At 42.9% G+C, this 26,606-nt stretch overlaps 1 protein-coding gene across 2 annotated transcripts in view; it reads right to left on the bottom strand.

The window, feature by feature from the left end:
- LOC140739492 (slit homolog 3 protein-like) overlaps nucleotides 1–26,606 on the bottom strand; it is a 611,537-nt gene that overhangs the window by 183,286 nt on the left and 401,645 nt on the right. The window contains exons 1-2 of one of the 2 annotated variants that reach the window (XM_073067846.1): nucleotides 18,540–18,659; nucleotides 18,168–18,331 (exon numbers count right to left, since the gene is read on the bottom strand). In XM_073067846.1, the coding sequence (XP_072923947.1) occupies nucleotides 18,168–18,309 (142 nt within the window). In that variant the 5' untranslated portion in view covers nucleotides 18,310–18,331; nucleotides 18,540–18,659. Of the gene's footprint in view, nucleotides 1–18,167; nucleotides 18,332–18,539; nucleotides 18,660–26,606 lie in introns of those variants that run through there. The other variant, XM_073067845.1, reaches the window with a different exon arrangement.

Below are 26,606 nucleotides of genomic sequence, written 5' to 3'. Positions count from 1 at the left end.
GCTGCAGGAAGTGGATCTGAAAACTCTGACCACCTTTCTTCTCTAATAATGGCTCGGCTCCCCTCAACTGATCGACTTGTCGTCTCCAGACAATCTCCACTGTGTAGGAGAGTGGTCCAGTTCTGTACCTAATCTTTCTGAGTACCAACTGTTGATCACCTCTGCAGCCCTCATCAAGAGTGAGACATGTCTGAGATCCTTCATGTCTGAGAAGACATCAATTTGGCTCAGTTTGTCCTGCATCCTCCTCCTGAGATTGGGTTCAAGCGATATACAAGCATGAATGAAGGGACAAACCGTGAGTTGTTGGTTGGGAAGTGTGCTGCATTGTGATATCAAAGTCAAAGTCCTGTCCCGAGCCTTTGTTTGGTGCTTATGCCCGGTTTCTGTGGCGTGAAGCGACTGAGAGTATGAGACTCACCCCCCTTCCCCGGACAGGATGTCAGTTTATCGCGAGGTTGACTCTCAGCACTTTTTTTGCCAGTACCCATTTTTCAGTTGGGTAGACTGGAGCATTGTGTGGTTAAGTGCCTTGCTTGATCACACATGCTGCCTTGGCTGGGCTCGAACTCATGACCTTCAGGTCAGTAGTCGAACTCTTGGCCACGCGCCACACTACATTGTGATTTGCAAGGAGGAAATTGGTGAGCTTCTGATTCAGTGTGCATGTAGTGTGTTCTGCTGATAGTGCTCGCAGAGGGTTCTTTAGACTCTGGACAAACTTTTCTATCTGTAGCTGTGTGGTATGGTGTAGATGTAATATATCTTATTCCATTCATTTTCAGAAATGACGGAAACTGTTCAGCAACAAACTGTAGTCCGTTGTTGCTTACTACATGTTCTGGAAGACCAATCTTTGAGAAGAGGCTTTTCAACACATCAGCAGTGTGCAACACTGCAGTGGAGGCAACTGGGAATGCTTCTGGCCACATTGTAGCTGCACCCACTGCCACCAGGAATGGTCCTGCAAAATTACCATGAATCCTCCGCCAGGGAACTGCAGGCCATTCTCAGGGCTGAAGAGGCACTGCTCTTGGCATTATTGAACTGTGCATGGCTGTGCTGGTCAGTCTGCTGATCTGTCCCAGGCCACCAATCAAAACCTGAAGCCAACACTTCCATTTTGACCATGCCTCTATGACGGGCATTTAGCTTCTCCAACATTTAGCTCTCAGCTTCGATGGGACAATGTATAATACACACAAAAAGCAACCTCTGTCAAGGGCAGTTACATCCCTGTGCTGGTAAAACTGGGGAACTGGAATTTCTGCTGCACTTTGCAGCTATTTTGCGGTGGCCAAGTAGATCTGAGACAGTGTGGGGTATTTCCTAGTTTCCCTTTGGATAATCTCAGCTATAATAGGGAGACTTTCAATTTGCATTAGGGAGAATATTTCAAGGAAGTGTCCTCTTCTCTCAATTTTTCAGCTGTTTCCTTTTCCAAGTGTAAATGGGACAGTCCATCTTGAAATTGTGTCCTCCAAGAAGCAAAGTCCATCTCTGCATTTGTGCTGCTGCTGTAAATTGAACACCGTACTTTGGATTGAAAATGGCTGATGATCAGTGACCAGAGTAAACTCTCTTTCATACAAGTACTAGTTGAAAAGTTTTGCACCTCAAACCAGACTCAAGGCTGTTCTGTCAATCTCTGCATAACTTTTCTCTGGAGCAGTAAGGGAACGTGATGTAAAGGTTCTTGGCCACTCACTTCCATCACTCATAAAGTGTGACATGACTGTATCTATACCATAAGGCGATGAGCGATAAGCAAGCTTCACTGGATGATGTGTATTATAATGCGTGAGTACAGTTCCTGATGTCACCGTTTCCTTTACCTTTTGGAAAGCCACGCCACACTGCTTTCTCCACTGTGATTTCTTCTCGATCTGCAATAATGAGTTGAAGGAGTGGAGCACAGTAGCCAGGTTTGGCAGGAACCTGTTACAGTAAATGATAAATCCTAAAAAGGACGGCAACTGTGACCAGTCTTTTGGGCTTGGGGCATCCAACACCGCTTGAATTTTCTCAGCACATTTGTGTAATCCTTGAGTGTTCATGGTGTGACCACAGTAAGTGATGTTTGGTTTAAAGAATTCACATTTGCTGCATCATGCTCTGAGCCCATAATCTTCTAATCTTTTTAACACTGTATTGAGATTTTGGAGACACAATCTTCATCCTTGTTTTCAATCCCAAGATGTTCGCTGTTATCCTTACCGGTAACAATGATGTCATCCAGGTAACACTTGCGGACTTGCTCCATAGCTTTCCACCAGGGTGCAGGTGCAGAAACTACTCCAAAAATAAGCCTATTACAGTGACAAAGCGCTTCGTGAGTGTTTACAGTGAGAAACTCTTTCGACTCTTCTCATCTTCATCTGCAGGTAGGCCTCAGTTAAGTCCACTTTGCTGAAGTGCTTCCCTCCAGAAAGGTATGCTGGGTAGAAGATATTGATCTACTTTCAGTACTAGGTTGATGGTGACTGTAAGAGTACTGACAGACCCATTCTTGTGGCTACTGGAACCACTGTTGTTCTCCTTGGGCTCTGCTCAACTTTGGATAGAATTCCTTCTACTTCCATGTGATCTAGCTCACTGGCTACTTTATCATGGATGGGAAGAGGAACTGATGGACTTTGCAAAACTTGGGAGTGGCATTTACATTTAACACTGGTTTACTCTTGATATGTTTGAATATTCCAATGCCAATCATGTACACAGCTGTGTCATCATCCAGTACCTCTCTTCATTCACTTTCAGTTAACTAGAGGGATTGTGGCATGCAAATTGTGGATGGATCTCCAATCAAGTTGTAGCCAGCTCAGGCAACCATACCTCCACAATGATGTCCCTCCTTTTTTTTTTACCACATACAAGCCCAATGTGACTTGTTGGTTGCTGTATTTCACTGTCAGAAATGCTATTCCCACAGGAGTTATCTTTTCTCTTACATTTTACAATGGAGTTTTTGGTATGTGCCATTACCAGCTGTTCAAATCACTTCATGATGATTGACATCAGTGCCACCAGGCATAGTCATTTAATTCTGAAGGTGAAGAGTTCTTTGGTACAGGAATGTTGGTGTCGATTTGAAGCACGTGGGGACAGCAGTCTAGATGAGTGAAGTGTTGAAGATGTTTGTGAAGATGTCAGTGGGTTAGTGTGCACTATCCCTGAATACTTAGCCTGGGATGTTGTCTGGCCCGGCAGCATTATGAGGGTCGGCTCTCTGCAGAGTCCTTCTCATATCTACTGTTGGTACAGATAGCGTCTCACTTATTCTACACTCTGTTTTTTTTTGCTTTACTACCTCAGTGCATTTTTGTAATGTATAGATCTGTATGGACAATATGCAAAACAAATTTTTCATTGTACATGGCAATAATAAACCAATTTATCTGGTATGGAAACACCAATGCCCAAGGTCAGAGAAGTCCACAAAAAGGGGTGGATACAGCCCATTCCACCACAGGGAATGCTGACCCCACCATTGAGCACCATCCATCATCAAGAACTCCCACCATTAAGGTCATGCACTCTTCTCGTCGCTACCTCAGGAAGGAGGTGCAAGAGACTGAAGTCCCATTCCATCAGGTTCAGAAACAGTTATTAGCATTCAATCATCAGTCTCCTGAAGTAGTGTGGATAACTTCACCCAACACCACTCTGAACTGATCACTGGACACAACCTCACTCTACAACTTATGTTCCCAGCATTATTTCTTTATTTAGAATCACAGAACCATAGAAAAGTACAGCACAGAATCAGGACCATTTAGTCCGTGCTGAAATAATTAAATTCCCAGCAACCTGCACCCGGACCATATTCTTTCATACCTCTGTGAACCATGTACCAATTCACACCTCTCTTAAACTTTGAACTCGAGCTCACATGCACCACTTGTGTTGGCATTTCTTTCCACACTCTCACGATGTTCTGAGTGAAAAGGATTCCGCTCATGTTCTCCTTAAACTTTTTACCTTTCACCCTTAATCCGTGACCTCCAGCTGTAGTCCCACTCAACCTCAGTGGAAAAGATTTGCTTGCATTTATCCTATCTATACTAATTATGTTGTGTACCTCCATTGAATCTCCTACATTCCAAGGAATAAAAGACTTAACCTAATCTATCTTGTCTTATAACTCAGGTCCTCCAGTCCCAGCAACATCTTTGTAAATTTTCTCTGTACTCTTTCAACTTTATTTACATATTTCCTGTAGGTAGGTGACCAAAACTGCACAAACTACTCATAATTAGGCCTCACCAACATCTTGTACAACTTCAACATAACATCCCATCTCCTGTGCTCAGTACTTTGATTTATGAAGGCCAATGTGCCAAAAGCTTACATTATGACCTTATCTACCTGTGCCGCCTCTTTGAAAGAATTATGGACCTGTATTCCCAAATCTTTTTGTTCTATCACACTCCTCAATGCCCTACCGTTCACTGAGTAAGACCTACCAGTCGGTCCTACCGAAGTGCAAAACCTCGCACTTTTCTGCATTAAAATCCATCTGCCATTTTCAGCCTTTATTATTTTTTCCAGCCGGTCTAGTTCCTGCTGCATGCTCTGATAGTCATCCTCATTGTCCACTACACCCCCAGTCTTAGTGTCATTCGCAAATTTGCTGATCCAGTTAACCACATTATCATCCAGATCATTAATATCGATGACAAACAACAATGGACCCCAGCACAAATCCTTGTGGCACTCCACTAACTCCAGTCAGAGTGGCAACCATCTACTACCACTTCTCCCACAAAGCCAATGTCTAATCCAATTTACTACCTCATCTTGAATGCCAAGCGCCTGAACTTTCTTCAATTACCTCCCATGTGGGACCTTGTCAAATGTCTTGCTAAAGTTCATGTAGACAACATCCACTTCATCAACTTTCCTGGTAACTTCCTCGAAAAACTCTATAAGATTGGTTAGATATGACCTACCATGCACAAAGCCATGCTGACTATCCTTGATCAGTCCCAGTCTATCTAAATACACATATATTTGGTCCCTTAAGGCTAATTTATACTTCTGCATCAAATGAACACCATATGTATAGTGTAGCTGCGTGACCTATGCTGTACCCTACGCCATAGCCTGACGCACACCTCTCCAAAAATGTAACTGCGCATCGTGGCAATGCAGAATGCAATAACTGTGATTGGTCTGCTTGGTAGCATCGCATTTCCTCCTATCTATAGGCATATTGTGCGTACACTGATGTGAAATAAATGGTTGGAGACGATGAACCAAATTGTCAAATCTACCTGTCAACATTAGAGAATATTTGAAATGCATTTCCTCGTCCATGTCTCTCAGTAGCTGGACAAGCACAGATAATTCACCCTCCTTCTGCCTCAATCGGTTCAATGATCATACACACCATCTCCTCCGACATCTTCTCTCTTTTCTGCGTTGCAGTAACTTCAATAAAAGTAACCCTTGTTCAGCATTTATTAGCTCCAACTCCAACATGATGCGCTCAGTCACCATTGTTTGAAGTACACAAAGAAACTCTACACAGTGGCATAGAAACTCCACCGCCAACTAGCGTTTTGGCGGTGAATTGCAGAGTGACGCAGACACACCAACACACAGGTATAAATGGCACGGGCCACTTACGAAGGCTACAGCGTAGGCTGCTATGCAGAAGTATAAATCAGCCTTTAGAATACCTTTCAACATCTTTCCTACTACTGATGTCAGACTCACTGGCCTTTATTTTAGAGCCTTTCTTGAACAGTGGAACAACATTAGCTATCCTCCGATCCTCCTGTACCTCACCTGTTGCTAAGGATGATCTCATTATTTCTGATAAGTTTCTGCACTTGCCTACCACAGGGTCCAAGGGAACACGTTGTTAAGCCCTGGGAATTTATCCACCCTAATTTGACTCAAGACAGCAAACTCCTCCTCCTCTGTAATCTGGAAAGGGTCCATAACTTCGCAGCTGCTTTGCCTCATTTCTATATATGTCTCTGTAAGTCTCCTGAGTAAATATGGATGCAAACAAATCCATTTAAGATTTCCCCCATCTCCTTTATCTCCAAGCAAAGATTATCATTGTGATTTTCCCGAGGACAAATTATGTCCCTTGCAATCCTTCTGCTCATAGGATTTGTGTAGAATCCCTTAGTGGTCTTCACATCTTCTGCCAGGGCAACGCCATGCTTTCTTTTATCCCTTCTGATTTCTTTCTGAAATGTTCTCTTACATTTCTGATGCTCTATAAGTACCTCATTTGCTCCTACCTGCCTATGCTTGTTATGCACATCTTTTTTTTTCCTTTAACAGGGCCTCAATATCTCTCGAAAACCAAGGATCCCTAAACTTGTTACCTTTATCTTTTATTCTGACAGGCACATACTTTCCAAGTACACCTTTGCCAGAAAACAGCCTATCACAATCCACACTTAACAGCAAACACGGGGAGATCTGCAGATGCTGGAAATTCAAACAACACACACAAAAAGACCCTTCATCAGGTCTTGGCCTGAAACGTCGACAGTGCTTCTCCTTATAGATGTTGCCTGGCCTGCTGTGTTCCACCAGCATTTTGTGCGTGTTGTCCACATTTAACAGATCTTTTCTAATACCATCAAAATTGGCCTTTCTCCAGTTTAGAATCTCAACCCATGGACCAGACCTGTCTTTTTTCCATATATACTTTGAAACTAGTGACGTTATCTTCCGAGAGGACAGCAACCTTGTCATAGGGTTTGGAGGCTTGCGTGCTATGTTGGCTGGAGACAGGGCCTTGTGCCTTGACTCTTGGTGGGGTCACCCATGCCAAACAGGTCAAAGGGTAGAGGGCAGACTAAGAATGATCCACCGGTCCTCCAGGTTTGGGAGTTCAGTTTAGGGCCAACAACCCTGACTAGCAAAACAAAATTGTATTGGAAACAGCAATGAAGAATCCTTCTACATGTAAGTGTGATGGTATTCCTGAGTCTCCACCTGGGACTTGCAAGACTGACAGTATTGAAAACTGAGAGGAAGCTACTGACACAATGAAGGAAGCCGTGAACACTACTAGTGATAGAAGAACTTCATTGTTGCCCTAAACACCAGCAGTGAAACGAGCAGTAGGTAAGCAATGACATTATGATCGCTTGATGCAAAGTGTTCCCCTACACAAACCTTTGTCACTTGTGCTGTCTCATTCCCTAACAGGAGATCATGTATCACACACTCTCTTGTTGGGACTTCTATGCACTAATGAAGAAACTTTCCTGAACACATTTGATAAACTCTATCCCATCCAGTCCCTTTACTGAATGGGATTCCCAGTCAATTTGTGGAAAGTTAAAATCACCTAATATGACTAACTTATGTTCCTTGCAATAGTCTTCAATCTCTCTATCAACTTGTTTCTCTAAATCGTGCGGACTATTGCACGGTCTATAATATTAACGTGATATCATACCTTTCTTATTCCTCAGTTCCACCCACTAGATGAGTTCTCCAGTCTGTCCTGACAAAGCACTGCTGTGGCATTTTCCCTGACTAGTAATACCACCCCTCCTACCTCCTCCCCTTAATTCCTCCTGCTCTGGCATTTCTAAAACATCCAGACCCTGGAATATTGAGCTGCCAGTGCTGTCCCTCCTGCAAACAAGTCTTCATAATGGTTAGAATATCATAATTCCATGTGTTGCTCTATGCCCTAAGTTCACCTACCTTTCCTATGATACTCTGGCATTGAAATATACACAGCTCATAACATTAGTCGCACCATGCTCAAACTCTTTGATTCCTGACTTTGTCTGAGGTCTTAACAACATTTGTCTCCACAAGCTTTCCACCATCTGTTCTGGCACTCTCCATCCCTCTGCAACTCTAGTTTAAACATCCCCTCCTCACAGTGCAGGACTAGCAAACCTTCCCACTAGGATATGCAGTAAGTCTGCCTCCAGTTCAGGTGCAAACAGGTCTCTTCTGTACAGGTGTCACCTTCCCTGGAAGAGAGCCTAACAACCCAAAATTCTGAAGCCTTCCCTCCCACACCTGCTCCTTAGCCACATGCTAAACTGCATGGTCTTCCTATTTCTGACCTCACTGGTATATGGCATGGGTAGCAATCCCAAGATGGCAACCCTGGAGGTCCTGTCCTTTAACTTAGCATCTAACCCCCTGAACTCACTTTGCAGAATCTCATCACTCATCCTATCCATGTCATTGGTACCGACATGGTCCATGACCTCCAGCTGCTCACCCTCCCACTTAAGAATGCTGAGGACTTGATCTGAGATGTCCCAGACACTGGTACCCAGCGGGTAACATACCATTCAGAAATCCCGATCTCCTTTCTGTTCCCCTAACAAACAAATCCCCTAGCAGCACAGTATGCCTCTTCACCTCCTTTCCTTTCTGCGTCACAGAGCCAGACTCTACGCCAGACACACAACTGCTGTTACTTTGTTCTGCTAAGTCATCCACTCCAACAGTATCCTAGGTAGTATACACGTTTTTGAGAGGGATAGCCACAAAGGTATTCTGCACTGGCTATTTAACCCCCTTCCCCTTCCTGACTGTCACCCAGTCCTGCACCTTGGGTGGAACTACCTCGGTCTATCAGCCCTTTAGCCTCCTGAATGATCCGGAGTTCATTCAGTTCCAGCTCCAGCTCCTAAAGGTGGATTGTTAGAAGTTGCAACTGGATTCATTTGCTTGTTTGTTTATTTTTTGTATATCAACAGATTGTCTTCTTTTCTACACTGGTTGCTTGTCAGTTTTTGTTTGGTTGTATTTTTTCACTGATTCTATTGCATTTCTTTTTTCTACTGTGAATGCCTGCAAGAACTTGAATCTCGGGGTGGTGTGTGGTGACGGGGTTACTCCAGCATTTTGTGTGTTTGTCCCTTTCTATCCTCGTGTGGGAAATTTAGTAACTCCTCATTTTAATACAAATTAGATGAATTCTTCTTTGTACAGCTCATTTTCCTTCAGAAAAACTCACGTCTTAGGAAATACATTTTGAGGAAGAGGAAATACTTTAAAGAAGTGTGCTGTTGTCAGGTGGAATACAAATGTCCAGCCTGAACCTGGAGAGCAGTGAGAGGTGCAACTGATAACAATTGCTCACCGGGAGACGCACTAAAAGCTAATCTCTCTGATCGTAAAGGCTAGAATCTTTGTGACCAGCTGGTGCACAGCACTAACTGTGCAAAATGTGATCCTCAGCCCACAGGATACCATAGAAACGGGTAAATAATGTAATGCTACAGCTACACTTTGTGTTATTTACAGCAGGGAGACTAGAAACAGATGGAAAGAACAGAAATGAATGTCCTCCTCAGGTTTACAGCTGAACACCGGTTTAAAAATGGAAAGTGGGGCAGAAAGCAGACTGTAATTAAAAACCCAATTACTTCCTCAATAATTGAAAAAGGGTAAATCCACCTTCATCCTGGGATGTGTAATTATTTATCCTAATTAAAAGCACACTGTGGATATCTGACACAGACGCGGTTCCAGTAAATTAATTGTTTTTATAGTACAAGTTGCACCAGTTCCTATTTGTGACTCAGAGTTTTGAACCACATGGGACATATTTATGAGGAGACAACAATTTTATTTAATTACATTCTATCTGTCACAAGAAAGTCTGCTTCATTGAAATTTCTGTTTATAGCCCCAGTGATAGATGGAAAAAAGTATGTACTTCAATGAGTTAATTTTTTTTTATAAATGTCAGAAATTTGATTTTAGACCTATTATTGAGATTATGATGTTTAGCCTCACTTATTCGGGAGTTGTTTTTAGAGGAAGGGCTGTTGTTATAGGAGATCAGAATCAGAATCAAAGTCAGGTCTAATATCACTGGCATATGTCATGAAATTTATTGACTTTGCAGCAGTAGTACACTGCAATACATGATAATAAAAATAAAACCTGTAATTATAGTGTGTATATATATGTGTGTGTGTGTAAAATCACTAAATTAACTAAGTAGTGCAAAAACAGAAATAAAGAAGTAGTGAGGTGGTGTTTGTAGGTTCAGTGTCCTGTCAGAAATCAGATGGCAGAAGGGAAGAACGTTTTCCTCATTTGACTTGTTCAATGGCTTTCAAGTGCCCTGAAGCCATAAGTGAGAAGCATAAGTCACATGTATCAGTATCTCAATGGCATAAAGGGAGTTACAGAGGCACGAGAGAGGAGCTTGCCCAGGTGGGTTGGAGGAGGGTACTGGCGCGATTGATGACAGAGCAGAGATGGATGAATTTCCTGGGAATAGTTCACAAGGTGCAGGGTATGTTTCACAGAGGAAGAAGTTCTCAAACGGCAGGGGTAGGCAACCATGGCTGACAAAGGAAGTTAAAGATTGCATAAAAGCCAAGGAAAGGACACATGAGGTAGCAAAAGTGAGTGGGAGGTTGGATGATTGGGAAGATTTTAAAATCTAACAAAAGGCAAATAGAAAAGCTATAAGAAGGGAAAAGATGAAATATGAGGGCAAACTGGCCAATAATATAAAGCAGGATATCAAAAGTTCTCTCAGTTATACGAGGGGTGATTGATAAGTTTGTGGCCTAAGGTAGAAGGAGTCAATTTTAGAAAACCTAACACATTTATTTTTCAACATAGTACCCTCCTACATTTACACACTTAGTCCAGCAGTCGTGGAAAATATGGATCTTGGACGTCCAGAAAGTGTCCACAGCATGGGTGATTGATAAGTTTGTGGCCTACAGTAGAAGGAAATGAGTTATACAGCTCTCGTTTAATGCACACACAGTTCAACTCTTCCAGTGATTAAGCAGGAAGTTTGAAGTAAATAACTCATCTCCTTCTACCTTAGGCCATAAACCTATCAATCACCCTTGCTGTGGACACTTTCTGGAGGTCCAAGATCCATATGCTCCACAACTGTTGGAATATGTAGGAGGGGACTATGTTGAAAAACAAATGTGATAGTTTTTCTAAAATTGACTCCTTCTACCTTAGGCCAAGAACTTATCAATCACCCCTTGTATAAAGATTAAAGGAGGGGTGAGAGGTGATATTGGACCACTGAAAAATGATGCTGGTGAGGTAGTAACGGGGGACAAAGAAAGGGCAGATGAACTTAATGGGTACTTTGCTTCAGTCCTCACTGTGAAAGATGCTAGCAGTGTGCCAGAGGTCTGTGAGTGTCAGGAAGCAGGAGGGAGCGCCATTTCTATTACAAAAGGTAAAACTGCTGGGCAACCTGAAAGGTCTTGTGGTGGATAAGTAACCTGGACCACTTGGACAACATCCTAGAGTTCTGAGAGAGGTTCTTAAAACTGCACCCTCTCATGTTAGCCATTTCAACCCTGGGAAAGAGCCTCTGACTACCCACACAATTGATGCCTCTCATCATCTTATACACCTCTATCAGGTCACCTCTCATCCTCCGCCGCTCCAAGGAGAAAAGGCTGAGTTCACTCAACCTATTCTCCCTAATCCAGGCAACATCCTCGTAAAAAAATGAAAAACTGGGCAAAAAAAGTGGCTTATGGAATATGGTCTAGGGAAATGTATGATAATACATTTTGGTAAAAGGAACAATAGTGTGGACTATTATCTAAATGGGGAGAAGTTTCAAACGTCAGAGGTGCAGAGGGACTTAAGCGTCCTCGTGCAAGACTCCCAGAAAGTTAATTTACAGAATGAATCTGTGGTAAAGAAGGCAAATGCAATGTTGGCATTTATTTCAAGGGGATTAGAATATAAAAGGAGATAATGCTGAGGCTTTATAAGACACTGGTTAGGCTGCACATGGAGTATTGTCGACAGTTTTCGGCACCGTATTGTAAAAAGGATACGTTTTCATTGGAGAGAATCCATAGGAAGTTCACAAGGATGTTTCTGGGAATGAGGGGGTTGACATATGAGGAGTGGTTGGCAGCTTTGGGTTTGTACTCAGTGGAATTTAGAAGAATATGGGGGGGACCTCATTGAAACCTATCAAACGTTGAAAGGACTAGATAGGGTGAGTGTGGATAGGATGTTTCCTATGGTGGAGATATCCAGAACCGGAAGGCACAGCCTCAAAATTGAGGGGTAACTCTTTAGAACAGAAGCATGGAGGAAATTTTTTAGCCAGAGAGTTGTAAATCAATGGAATGCTCTGCAACAGACTGTGGTGGAGGTCGTCCATGGGTATATTTAAGGCGGAAGTTGACAGTTTCCTGGTCAATCAGGGTATCAGAGGATATGGTGAAAAGGTGTATGAGGTTGAGTGGGATCCACGATTAGCCATGATGAAATGTTGGAGCAGACTCGATGGGCTGAACGGCCCAATTCTGCTCCTATGTCTTATGTTCTTATGGTCTAAGCCTTGTGGTTCATAATAGATTATGACTACTTCTAGGAGACTTGTTTTCATAACAACTGAATACTCCTCTTCACTAAAGTGTTGTATCTCCGTAGCCTGACTCTTTCACTTTAATGCATTTCATCCAACAATACACCTGACACAAAGGTACAAAAACTTTACTCCATCCAGTCCAGTCCAGCAATTTCAGATTTAAATGCCAAAGTATCTCAGCCAATCCATCTGCAACAGAGTTAAATCCTGAAACTCCTCATCCATTTTAACACCATCAGAATTAAATATTAAAACTTCTCATGTAATCCAATAACCTAATGATCAAACCTTGGTATTTCTTATGCAATCCAACACACCATAGCCACCACCAGAGATCAGTTATGAGAGGCATAAAGTTGTTCTATGAACTAATTACCTAGAATCCTTCAGGACATTGTTCTATTTCAATCCCCAGTACTTACAGAAAGCTGTTTCTGCATTCCATGCAACCCAAGGAGGACAATAAACATTGCCATGTCAGTGCTGCTCATTTGATCAAAATAAAGTAATTTACTGTATAATGTATACGAACATATGAAATACAAACAGGAGTTGGCTATTCATTATCACAAGCGATTCTGTAGATGCTGGAAATTCAGAGCAACACACAAAACGCTGCAAGAACTCAGCAGGTCAGGTGGTATCGATGAAGGGGAATAAACTGTAGAAATTTTGGGCTGAGATGATTTCTCAGTCCTGCTTGACCTGTTGAGTTCCTCCAGCATTTTGCATGTTACGATGGCTATTCACTGTCTTGGTGACTGGATCCCAATCTATCCATAACTCTTGATTCCATCGTATTCCAACTTTGGAAACTCAATGCATTGCTGACCCTTAAGACCCTAAGACCATAAGACAAAGGAGCAGAAGTCGGCCATTCAGCCCATTGAGTCTGCTCCACCATTTTATCATGAGCTGATCCATTCTCCCATTCAGTCCCACTCCCCCGCTTTCTCACCATAACCTTTGATGCCCTGGCTATTCAGATACCTATCAATCCCTGCCTTAAATACACCCAATGACTTGGCCTCCACTGCCGCCCATGGCAACAAATTCCACAGATTCACCACCCTCTGGCTAAAAAAATGTCTTCGCATCTCTGTTCTGAATGGGCACCCTGCAATCCTCAAGTCATGTCCTCTCGTACTAGACTCCCCCACCATGGGAATCTACTTTGCCACGTCCACTCTGTCCATGCCTTTCAACATTCAACAAGAGAACTCAATATTCTACTTGTAACCTTATCTATTAATGGTACAATAACCCCAGAAGTAGGTAAATTACAATATGCAAACACAGTATAATTCAAGTAACAAATGAATTAATATGGAAGATGACTGTAGGTGGAGCATTTTGGGCATTGTGAAAAAAATGTTCCATCTGTAGCAATCTGAATAATCCAGAAATAGCTCATAATATTATATTGAATCTTTGAGATTACCTACTTACTTACTGCCTACTACGCCACTGGCATTTAGTGCAGCAATGAAGTTTCTCCATCTCTGTCTGTCTCTGGCCAGTCAGATATAGGATTCTTCATTGTTGTTTCTGTAACAATTTTGTTTTACCAGTTGGTAGCCCTGAGCTGAATTCCTGAACCTGGAGGACCAAAGGACCATTCTTAATCTGGCTTATACCCTTTGATCTGTTTGGCATGGATGACCCTACCAAGAGCCAAAGCATAAAACCCTGACTCCAGCCAACGTAGCTCTCCAGATCATTGTGTCACGCAAGCCTCCAAACCATGACAAGGTTGTGGTCCTCCTGGAGGCTTTTTGAGATTAACCTAGACTTTAATGATCATAATGAAATAGTTTGTATGGCCTGCATATTGCTGCTTCAGTCTTAGTCTTGCTGCTATGTGATATTCTTGTCCCGAAGACTCGGCAGTGGAAAACATGTCAAGTCTCCAGCAACACAATCTCCTGAAGGAACTCAGTGGGTCAAGAAGCACCTGTACGAAGAAAGAACTTGTCACCATTTTGGGTTGAAACCCTGCACCAAGACTGAGAGTAGAGAAGAGAGGAGAAGAGGAGTGACAAGAAAAGATTCAGAGGCAATTGGTAGAGAGTGGAGTGGTGTAAGATAACAGACAGGTAGTCTGACGTAAGGGAGATGAGCAAGTTGGAAGGCTGGGGCAGGTGAATGATAGATGCAGGCTGATAAGGAGAGTGACGAGAAAGCAAAACAGCAGATGTTGCAAGACTGGAGAGGGGAGTGTGAAAAAGCCGCTGGAGAAAAATGATCAGGAATACAAGATGGTACCAAAGCTGGATTTGGATAAGGAATGGAAGTGAGAATGGGAACCATTAATAAAGGCAGGAGAGGCAAACAACAGTTGGTACCAGATGAGGGGCATGAGTGTGTGGAGTGTGGGTGGTGGAGTTAAGTAGGTGGAAAGAGTCAGTAGGGGCCATAGGAGAAAGATGGGTGAGGGGCAAGCTGGGGGGTAGATGGGAAGAGGTTTAAAAATGGGAGGACTGGAGGATTAGAAGGACGAGGTGTGAGAAGGGATGGAAAAATGCCAAATCTGGAGCACCGAATGATACAGTAGAAAAGCCTGGTGGAGATCCATGCTAAACCTTGCGTCGCCTGGAGAGACTATTTAGATCCCTGGATGGTGGCGAGGGAAGATGTGCAAACACAAATGCTACATCTTTGAAGAGGGAAAGGGAAAGTGCTAGGGGTAAAGAGGGATGGGTATGGAGGGATGAGTGGACTAGGTGGTCATGGAAGGAATGGTCCCTGAGGAAGGCGGGAAGCGATGTGGATGAGATAATGTCATTGGTGGTGGGATCATACTGCAAATGGCGGAATTGGCCAAGGATGATATGCTGGATACAGAGGGTCATAGGGTGCAAGGTAAAGACCAGGAGAAATCTATCTCTGTTCTGTTTGGAAGAAGGCAGGCTGAGAGGAGTATGAGAAACCGAGGAGATGAGAGAAATGACCTCATCAACCACAACAGAAGGGAAGAGCCACACTTCCTGAAAAAGGAGGACATTTCAGAAAGCCTCATTTTGAAAGCAGATGCAGCAGAGTCAGGAAAACTGGAAGAATGGAATAGCATCCTTACAAGATGCAGCGTGGGAAGCTGTATAGTCTAAGTAGCTGTGGGAGTTGGTGGGTACATAATAGTTTGATAGAGAAATTGATTCCTGAGATGGGGTCTGTAATTGGGGTTGTTAGAATGAGGCTTTCCCGCAATGTATTTCACAAGGTCACCAAGAAATTCCTTTTTATCTCTGTCCCCTCTGGTCCTTGACTCCCCACTGTAGGAAACATTCTCTCAATGTCCACTCTATCTAAGGTTTCAATATTTGATGGACTTCAATGAGATCCCACTTCAATCTTCTTGTCTACAGCAAGTACAGACCCAGAACTATCAAACTTCTCATATGTTAACCTTTCATTCCATGAACCTTCTTTGGACCCTCTCTCCTGACAGCACAGGGATCAACAGGAGTGGATCATTTACAGTATGGTTCTGATCCCAGTGCTAGTCCATATATGGGGAGTGAAGTCACCCCATGAGTGACTGAGGTGGAAACTGTGTCTGACCCACAGAAGTGAATTACTACCAATAGAGTCTAGTTCTGTTTTCCAAGTGTTGTGAGTTGCCATGGAAATGGATGCAATTGACTCATACCTTAAAAGTAAGTTACCTACAGGCAGATAGTGCTGAGAACAACAGTGTCACAGTTTCAAATTTTTCAGCCTCCAGACTCTTTTTGAAGTTAAGAACATTAAATTGAATTTTACTGTTTCTCAACTGGGCTGCACAGACCAACATTAACAGAAAGTGACCTCAAAGGGCTCCTGAAAACACCCACAAGCTGTTATCAGTACATTAAAATTCCCTATTTTCTACTCTAACTGCACAATGATGACTGTCAACACGGGAGAAGTTTATGAAAGCATAATGGATCCATTCTCACGTTACACGAACAGCTATGAAAAACATCTCCGTTCCAAACTCTGATTCAGGTGGAGTACCCTTCATCAGAAATACCAAAATCCGAAAACCTCTGAACTCCAAATTTAGTTTGAACGCTGAATGATGTCATAAATAGAAAATTCCACTAGTGGCTGGGAGGGTTCCCAGGTGATGTACAGGTCTCTGAGTGCCACAGATTTAAGAAGTGACCTCACATATATAATGAACAGAATTTAATGAAAAATAGAAAAACACTGCGTGAAGAGAAAAATGAAGATCTTGATTGTGTATTTGTCAGTATGACACTTAACAGTATGTTGATCGTGAAATGAGCAAAGATCTATCATGACAAATGAAAATTGAAGGCAATTATTTCATACACAAACTTATTAAAAGTATTATATAAAACTACCCTCACCCCTCCCATCATAGTTGCTGTGGAATGGGTGGCTGTTTGAAACTGATGGTGGATATGAAGCCAATCGCAGCGCCGGAACCCAGTAATAGACGTGGTTAGGGGTGGTAATTCAACTCTGACAGTCAGTGGAGGACCCAGCCCCATCACGTCAGACTGTGCTTTGACTATAGACTGTTCGCTCTGAGAGCTTCACACCAGCTGTATATATGCCGCATATGTAACGTAAATGGATTCTGCATTTGGACTTGTGTCCCATCTCCAAGGTATCTTATTATATAGATGCAAATATTCCAAAATCCAAAAAGCTCTGAAATCTGAAATTCTTCCTGCCCCCAAGCATTTGAATAAGGGATGGTCAACCTCTGTTAACTCCACCCCCCCCCCCCCCCCACCCCGTTATGACTAAACTTTTCCATTTGCAGCTGTAGCTCTCTCTGTGACATGCTGGGATACTGGGTTCAACTGACTAGCCACTTATGCTGCCTGTAAAAATTCACCCATTCATATGCAGATCGTATGCAAGACCAGCAGTTATTGATCAACCCTAAATGGCTTTGAGAAGGCAGTTATCGTGGATAACTGATTGTTAGGATTTTGACCCTGCCATAACAAAGAGATACATGTCCAAGTCAGAATGGAGACTGAGTTGGAGAGGATGACATAGCTGTCATTCATGCTGAATATGAACACAAGTTAAGAACAAGAGATAGACTATGCAGATACATTATACATTGGTATAGCTAGCAGAGAGCAAAATAAGACAGATCTAGATTTGAGTTCAAATTCCAGAGGTGTGTTGATGACCCATTCTTGTGAGAGAGAATTAAAATCGCCTCAGTTATTTACACTGGAGTACTGGCAGTGAAATAAGGTGGCATTTAATCCTTAAAAACTGAATTTGAGTGACAAAATATTAACACTACTGATCATAAGTATCCTCTAAAATGATTTCCCGATCTCATGATTATAAAGCCATGGATTTCCTCTTAATTTGGCACTGAAAATCTGATGCATGGTCAGTAAAAGGCTCTTACCTTCCCCCACCCCAGAAAAGCAACAGAGCAGAACAAAACTATCAAGCTTTTTAATACCGATTCATTAACCTAAAACATTAACTCTCTTTCTCTACCCACAGGTACCACCTGACCTGTTGAGTATTTCCAGCACTCTACTTTTACTTCAGTTTTCTTGTTGCTGCAGTTTTTTTTGCTTTAGGGCACTGATATGAAAATACTTTTTGACCTATAAAGGTTCTTATAATTGCTAATCACAGAGGTCTAACAATTGAAACATGAAACCTTTCCACAGAAGTATAAACTCTCAAATCAATCTCGCAATGGTTTCGGTTAAAAAAAGGAATTAAAATGCAAGTCCAAGTTAATGTCATTCCGTATAACTCACTGTGGGAAGGGGTAATGTTCACTGGTAGAAACGCTAAGCTTCTTAATGTCTCTATTATGATTTCTTACCACTGCAGGCAAATTCCTTCTTTTGAATGTCAGCAATGTAAAGGCCCCTCAGATGAGTGGGGCCCGTGCATTGGGCATATTGACCGATGGGACGTCGTTGGCGGAGCCAGTCAGACAGCCAGGCCAGGTGGCAGTTGCACATCAAATTGTTGGAGTGAAGCCGTCTGAGGAAAGTTGAGAAGACAAGGTAAGAAAAAGTAAACGAGGTATAGACTTCCGTGCATACACTCACAAAAAAACAACAAAACCGACAGCAGAGTAGTGCAAATTTGAATTCTTTTGATACCCAAAGAAGATTTTAAATCGATGACTTACAGTCTTACTTTTAATTGCAACTCACACAAGAAAGATAAAGATGTAGTGGTTACCAACCATAGTGCTGAGATCCCACAGACCCATAGATTGGATCTTGCCCTTCATACTGCTCCGTAACAAAAACGAAAATCCCTTTATTCTTGTTACTCGAGAGACAGCTGGAAATATGTTCATTTTGCATCCAATAGGGAGAAAAAACCTGACAGAAAAATCCTCTGATAACGCACTTGTGTTCAGAGTGTTGAATGCTCCACTCAAAATATTCAAACCTCTCTGTTCTACAGTCAGACGTTTTTCACTAGACTCAGTAGGGAGGGAGGTTGGGGAGGGAGGGAGGGGGTTGGTGGGGAGGTGGGAAGGAGGGGGAAGGGGGGTGATGATAACGACTGAAGTCAAGTGGCTGTTGTCATGCCAACCTACAAACAGACGCATTTCCTTTGTAAAAACTGCTATTTGTCATTTACCTCTGCAGTCCCTCTCATCCATATAAATGTCATTCTCCTTTCTTGCTACTTATTTATGTTGCAGGCACAACTGATGAGCATTTATACAAAATACCTTCCAGATTTTTTTCCATTACCTTCCCACAGAAGCTAAAAACGCAATGAGTTTATTACCTGGGGGACGAGTATCGAAGGAAATAATTTTCTTTTTTAAATAAGCAATTCAGAAAGCTGGCTGATTCAGATAGAAACAGGGCAATCTCAACTTCTGCGCATTCCCCCATGACTGTGCTCCATTGTAGTCCTGGCATAACGCTCCAACAGCTGGCTCATCTCGCTCGCTTCGACAGTCGGCTTGCCTCTACACTGCTCACTGGGCTGCCTGCTTCGCATCACTTAAAGAGCGAGTATCATTCAGAACTCACCATAATTTAATAAAGAGCAGCAAGCAACTCCAATTCCATTTCATATCTTTAATATATTAGATAGTTTAAATATGTGCGACGTATTTTGTACACAGCACACTCTCCCCACGTGCCCCTTACCCATTCCCCCACTATCCCCATCATTTCCTGAAGGTGCTTACTTTTTGCTAAGTATTGAGTCTCAGAGACTAGTTAACCAAGGGAGGCATCACAGTCTGCTCAATATTCATAGCTGTCATCTGCACGTGACCACTTTCCAATAGCTCGCTCTGCTTTATTTGTTCATAATGACAGTCTTTCTTGGACTTCTTCATTCTCCCACATCAAAGCACTCAGGCTAATTGCAGAGACCCAAACAGCAATCCAGTCCAAACTAGCTGATCCTGTGATGTTGATATCCTTGATGATATTAAACTAGTAATAATGAGTCTTAGCAAGATTTTGTGCTCAGCTTAATGTTCACTGGTTGAAATCCAGCTCCCCTTCGACGAGAGTTTTGCTCCCCTGTCCTAAATCGGTGTCCAATTTTATCCCAGGGCATGTCGCATAGGGCTTGCAACTTGATTTTTAAGCAGAATCTTAGCTCTCCCTTATGCACACGTACACTTTTCGTCACTCGGGTTATCAGTATTTCTTCCCATTTGCTGGTTGGAACATAAAACAACAAGTTTCTGAGGAATAGCTTATTTTATTCACATCAGGTCAAAACTGCCTAGAACTGTAACAGCATAACTGTACACAGCTGAAAATTGATATTATCTTAGAATGAAACCAAACAACAATTCTGCGTCATTTTGTGCCTCCTTGCCAATTTGAGAGGCACTACGGAAGTGTTTTCTTCTTAGGGTCACATGGAATGACATCATTAACCTTTCCTTTTGAACAGTGCTGGAGTATTTGGAGTATCAGCATACCTGACCTTGGCCTCTTCTTGGACAATATGATCTTTCCCATGCAGAGTCAGCTGAGGATCCCTTGCTTGACTTGACTTCATCCCAACCCAGCTCTCCTACCTCACAATTTCTCTGGCTCCATCACCAATACCCAGCCTCTCCGTGCACCCACAACTCTAGGGTCCCAGTCCCTTCTGCAACTTTGCAACTCCCGAGTCCCAGACCTGCTTCTCCACTGACCTCAAGGGACCAAACAATCACTACCATGAGCCCCCGATCCCACCATCTAAAACTTCCCATCCACCCAGTGGACTCTTGAGCAGTGTCTCTTCAGGGGGCTTTTGCTATTGCTTGCACGGTGGGGGGGTGGGGGGGGGGGGGGTCAGTGCGTCTGCTGGTGCAAGTGAGGGGAGGGGAGGGGGAGGGTTGATGCTTCAGATGCTGCTGGTGTGTGGGAGGGGGAAGGGGGTTTGGGATTCTGGTGTTACTATCATCTGTTCGTTGGGGTTTCTCGTTTTGTGGATGTCTGTGAAAAGTGAGAATTTCATGTCGTAACTGTATACATTCTCTGATATTAAATTGAACCATGTGAACCAGCCTTTCACTCCCAACCACCACCTTTTAAAATATGCTGGATCCCCCCCACCCCCCAGCCATTAATTTAAATCTTGCCCACCCTCTGATTCCACCCACATACACCATAGATCTCCATCATCCAAGCATATTGGTGTCAAGAATTACCGCTATCACTGCTTTTTTCTTGGAGCTCAGACCAATATTTGGAACAGTAGAACTTTCTGACATATGTTTCTGCAAGGAGCAGGCAGGGGACTGCAGTGATCAATGAACAAAGGACACCTGTTACAAGACGATACTGCAAACTCATTAAAACCTCTGTGTGTAAATTCACACAAGCCCCAAAGTAATCTCAGAGAAAAACAAAGCCAAAGCACAGAGAGATCATTTACACACCAACAAACTTAATCAATATACATAAATTAAATATTACATTTATTATTTCAGTTGATGTAAAATAACATTATGTTAAGCTAGAGCTGGATTGACACCTTGGCTGTGTATTTTAAATTAAAACAAACACTTTCTGTGATTTATCTTGCAGTTTTCTTAACTAGCCTAATACTCTGGCCTTCAGGTTGCACAGAAGCTAAGGAATTGCTTCCTCCTCAGAAGAACTCAGATTCTATATCGAGGCATCAGCCAAGCATTGCAAGTCTTTGCAAAGCCATTTGGGTTTCTGTGATGAAGGATTATGCCTTTATCTGTAGAATTCTGAACTGCATTCACTTAGTAAACAAACAAGTTATCTTGACAGGACTGGATCCGATGGCAGCTAAAAATACTCATATAGACGTGGTCGAGGCACATTCAAGGCGAAGTTGGGGCGAGTGGAGCGAAGGAGAGGCAGATTCGGGGTCCACCCGCCTAAACCGAGAGCGGTATTTGAACGACCTAACCACCGAGCTGGTTTGGAAAGTTCCGGTATGGACTGGAACGTGGCTGCGGGGTCCAGGGCCAGAGTATAACAATGCAACAGGGCCCAGGACTTAACGCGAAGAACAACCCGATGCTTGGACAATTTAAACACCGGGCCAGATGGATTCAGAAGACAGGGGGTTAGGACCAGAGGTGAGGGTCAGGCTGGTTCTACTCGCTTCTCTGCAATGTTTACTCCGCTCTTCGCTGAACTGAGGCTATGGCCCGCTCCAGCTGCTAAGAGCTTTGTGTTTGCGGACTCACTTTATTCTAGATGCTATTTGCTTACTTTTAATGCTTGCACATTTTGTTTTGTTTTCTCTCTCTCTGCATTTGTCGGTCTTTTTTATGGGCTCTTTGGGGTTTCTTTGTTTTGTGGCTGTCTGTAAGGAGATGAATCTCAATGTTGTATAATGTATACAAACTTTGCAAATAAATGTACTTTGAACTTTGTTTTATCTGCTTTGGGGCATAACCTTTCAACCCAGCAGTGGAAAGCTGAAGTCTGTGGTGAAGTATGTGGATTTATATGTGTTACCGGTGTGCTGTGGCTGGCCTTGATAAGGTTATGGTCAAACCTCTCTTGGGCTTGGTGCCATTCATACAATAGGGCAGCTTGGATGGAGGCCAAAACGGACTCTTTATGGGTTCAGAGTATTTCGCCTTCTCTTTTGTCTTCTTTTCTCCTCAAGTATTTATCCAATTACCTTTTGAAGACTACTATTGAATCTATATCACCACCCTGTCAGGAGCAGATCCAAATCCTAATAAATTCATGCTTAAGAAAGTCTGAGACCCTGCTATGTTGAACTATTTTTAACTGGATAGGGAAAATAACGGAAAACTCAAAGGGCTAGAACATAAACCAAATGTGCTATTAAAAACTCAATAGAATATAAAAGAATTATATTCTTGTAATGGAAATTATTCTTATTCCTTCAATGTAACCTACGTAACAAGTTTCTAAACCTACTACAAATGCAAAGCGTGCTCTCACACACATTATTATATCTTCTTCAGTATAGCTGATAGAATATTTGCTGTAATTGTGCACTATGAAAAGCTCTCCTAACCCTTTGCTTTCTTCACAATGTAACCATTTCTCTCCATACATGCTGAGGCTAGGTAAACTCCAAGTCCTCCAGCAATGCGTGTCAGTTAAAGTTGTTTGTAACAGTTGGCATTCTGAAATTGTTAAAATGTTCAGACTTGGGCCCAGTATTTGCAGGGAGGTGGAGAGGCAGTAGGAGGTTACATCGGGTGGCCAAGAAATCTAGAACACGAGGCTCAGCAAATTTTAACCACAGCATCTCACTTAAATCAGCGTCACACCATTTAATGCACGACAGCTATCCATCCAAACAGGTGCTGGCCAATGGCCAATGGTTGATCCATAGACCACAGCAGACTAGAGAAAAACAAGCAAATGAGGTGCAGAGAAACAGAGACATGGAGGTTGGGAAGGTACTTCCATGGCAGCAGTCTAAGGTGCGGTTTATAGGGAGGTACTTCTAGAGGGATAGAACTTTTGCTCTACTCAGCCTACAATGCTTTATATTCAGCTTGTGAAAGTAGCAACTCCCATCTTCATTTAACTGGTGGCTTTCCCAGGCTCTGGAAAAAGGAACCCACGTCCGTTAAACCCATATAACAGTAGGCAGAATGGCCTGTTCGTCTGCTGTACTGTTCTATGTTCTGTGTTCCATGATGAAAGTACATCGTTTCACTTAAATGTTATATGTAATTTCTGACCTGTCCCTAGAACAAGTCACTGATTCAATAGCCAACCTGCAGCAGAATAAAACTGAGATCCCAACTTTAAGAAGTCAGCATCCCCTTTACCCCAAAGCCTCCACTTGCCTGTGCTTAGTCCCAGTGGCTTGGGTTCAATCCTGCACTTGGATGTGTGTGTGGAGTTTATTTGTTCTTTCTGTGACTGCATAGGTTTCACCACTCTGCTCTGGATATCTCCACGTCCCAAAGATGTGCGAACTGAGAAGCTAATTGTCTGCTGGGGAGCGCTAAAATATCTATTAGAATCTCCACTAACTAGAACCACTGTGCTGACTATAGCTCCTCTGCAGAGGTTGCACCAAGGATCAGCACCTCTCTCAGCACGTACTCCTGCGCCTCAGATCTTGCCAGATGACAGCGTTCCGTTACAGACACCTCTTTGCAGTGGAAGCCCAACACGTTTCCAGCAGACCCAAGTGTGCCTTTCACTGTTGGTGTTCCAGTAGTAGCCAACATTTACCTCAGCGTGTAAAATAACTGCATGCAAATAAAACTTTTCTGATTATGAATTGCGAATATTGAAAGCACCGAGTCTCGTTCTTGCATAATATAGTTTGAAACAATGGCAGCCAGTGAAACCAGCCGTATTGGGCAAAGTGTTCGGATGTTCACAGCCTAATGCAAATGAAGAAGACTTCCGCCGTGCTTTTAAAAGTGTTTTTATTACTTGGGAGCGTTTTTTGTAGTGTAAAATGGCTGAGTTAATTAAAAATAAAAAAGCATGAAGTTGAGCTGAAACAGTCAAACTTTGTTACATATCCGTCGGTGTATTTCTTCTCCTCTGGAACTGGAAGCTTTCAATTTTCAGTCCCTCTGAGTAGTTTTGTATTTAAACAATAGCTATTAAAACTAAAATCAGACAAAAATAGAGGTGAAATAGATGGCTTTGAGCTGTAAAGTTTCAAGCAGTGGCACTGTAAATTCTGTATCTTCATAGTACTTTCTTTGTACGTGACTCACTCTGAAGCTAAAAGCCAGTTGTCTCTTAAGCCATCTCACTGAAGAAAGAAGACAGAGGATATCCATCGTTCCCAACCTCACCATAAAACAACGTAGTCAAACCAGGCCAGGGATAAAAACAGTCAAATATGTCAGGGGGAGATTACATTTATAGATACAAGCAGGCTCCCTGAGCGGTCATTACGTCTTTTTTTTTCCATCACAAATGCTGATTTATGCAAGTAAGTGCTCAATCTCATTGAATCACCAAGATTAGTGAAAGAGAGAAAGCAGAAGAATAAAAGCGGTCGTACAACATCAAGCGAGTCGACAGAGGATAGACAGCAGAGCCTTTACCAAGATTGCCTTTATTGGCCAGCATTGAATTAAATCCTCGGCAAACTTTTTTTTTAGGCTGAGGTCACCACTTTGTACTGAACATGATGGGGAATTCAATCTGAAATGGCCCATTCTAATCCTCTTTTATGATTTCCTTCCTTTGCACATTTAATTACAGAAAGGAGATTAGGCAGCTCTGCTCCCTTGAAAGTCAGACATTAAACAACCTCTAAAATTAAAAAAAACACAGGCAAGAATAGGATTCTGCTGATCTGCAGGGAAGAGATCGATAACAAGCAGTGGGAGATTGATTGCAGACAACCAGCAGACTATAGAGCAGCTACAGAGATTCTACCTAATCAGGTAAATTAGCCTGCACTAACATTAATGTTTTCAATTCCAGGGACAGATCTGGGCTGCTGTCAATCCTGGAGATTGTCTACATCCTTACAGCACACTATCCACCTCTTTACTTTTTCCCCACAACCGACCCCAACCACCCCACCCCCGCTGTTGCCATGGCATGTTTCTGTTTTGCCACTGTGCTATGTTTAAATTCCACTCTTTTCAGTGAATGAGCTTAAGAGTTCTTGTTTACCAGTTCTTTGTTGACCTGCCACGTGTTGTCAAAATATAGGAACAGGTGCAAGCTTTTCAGCTGCTTCAACCTACTCTCCCATCCAGTTAGATCAGGGCTGATCAGTATTCATCTCCCTTTTCCTGCATTTGATCCACATCCCTCGATATCCTCAGAGGACAAAAATAGTGTGAGGTACGGAAGAATTACTTTATGAGGTGGTCAAGGGTCAAACCCAACCAGTCTCGTAGTCAGCAGCACTTGTGTTTTATTAATGTGTCCAACTATGTTTAGAAGAAAATCCAACTAAAAAACTCAGAATAATGATTTTTTTAAATCTTTTCTCTACTTGTATGGAAATAAATACAATTAGATAATTAATTAATTTTCATCAAAGGATAATTAAATATAACAAGCGGAGTGGCACAGCAGTGTAGTGGTTAGCACAGCAGTACCAGTGACGAGGTTCAACTCCCACAGCTACCTGTGAGGAGTTCGTACATTCTCCCTGTGACTGCGTGGGTTTTTTCCAGTTTCCACCCGCAATCCAAAGGTGTACTGGGTAGTAGGTTAATTGGTCATTGTAAATAGTCCCGCTATTAGATTTGGGTTAAATTGGGGGTTGCTGGGTGGAACGAATCGAAAGGCCAGAAGGCCTTACTCCATGCTGTATCTCAATAAATAAATAATAGTTTAACCCATCCAGTTCCATTGGCATCCTGCCCCATGTCACCTCACCCTGCCCATTACCACCTTATCCTGCCCATTACCACCTCACCCTGCCAACTGCCACCTCACCCTGCCTACTGCCACCTCATCTTGCCCATTGCCACCTCACCCTGCCCATTGCCACCTTATCCTGCCCATTGCCACCTCACCCTGCCAACTGCCACCTCATCCAGTTCATTGCCACCTCACCCTGCCCATTGTCACCTCACCCTGCCCATTGTCACCTCATCCTGCCCATTGCCACCTTATCCAGTTCATTGCCACCTTATCCTGCCCATTGTCACCTCACCCTGCCCATTGTCACCTCATCCTGCCCATTGTCACCTCATCCTGCCCATTGCCACCTCACCCTGCCCATTGTCACCTCATCCTGCCCATTGCCACCTCTCCCTGCCCATTGCCACCTTATCCTGTCCATTGCCACCTCTCCCTGCCCATTGCCACCTTATCCTGCCCATTGCCACCTCACCCTGCCCATTGTCACCTCACCC

This window comes from Hemitrygon akajei, chromosome 15, assembly GCF_048418815.1.
Source record: "Hemitrygon akajei chromosome 15, sHemAka1.3, whole genome shotgun sequence".
In the NCBI taxonomy this organism is placed as follows: domain Eukaryota; kingdom Metazoa; phylum Chordata; class Chondrichthyes; order Myliobatiformes; family Dasyatidae; genus Hemitrygon; species Hemitrygon akajei.
This window is presented reverse-complemented; position numbering and strand designations above follow the sequence as displayed.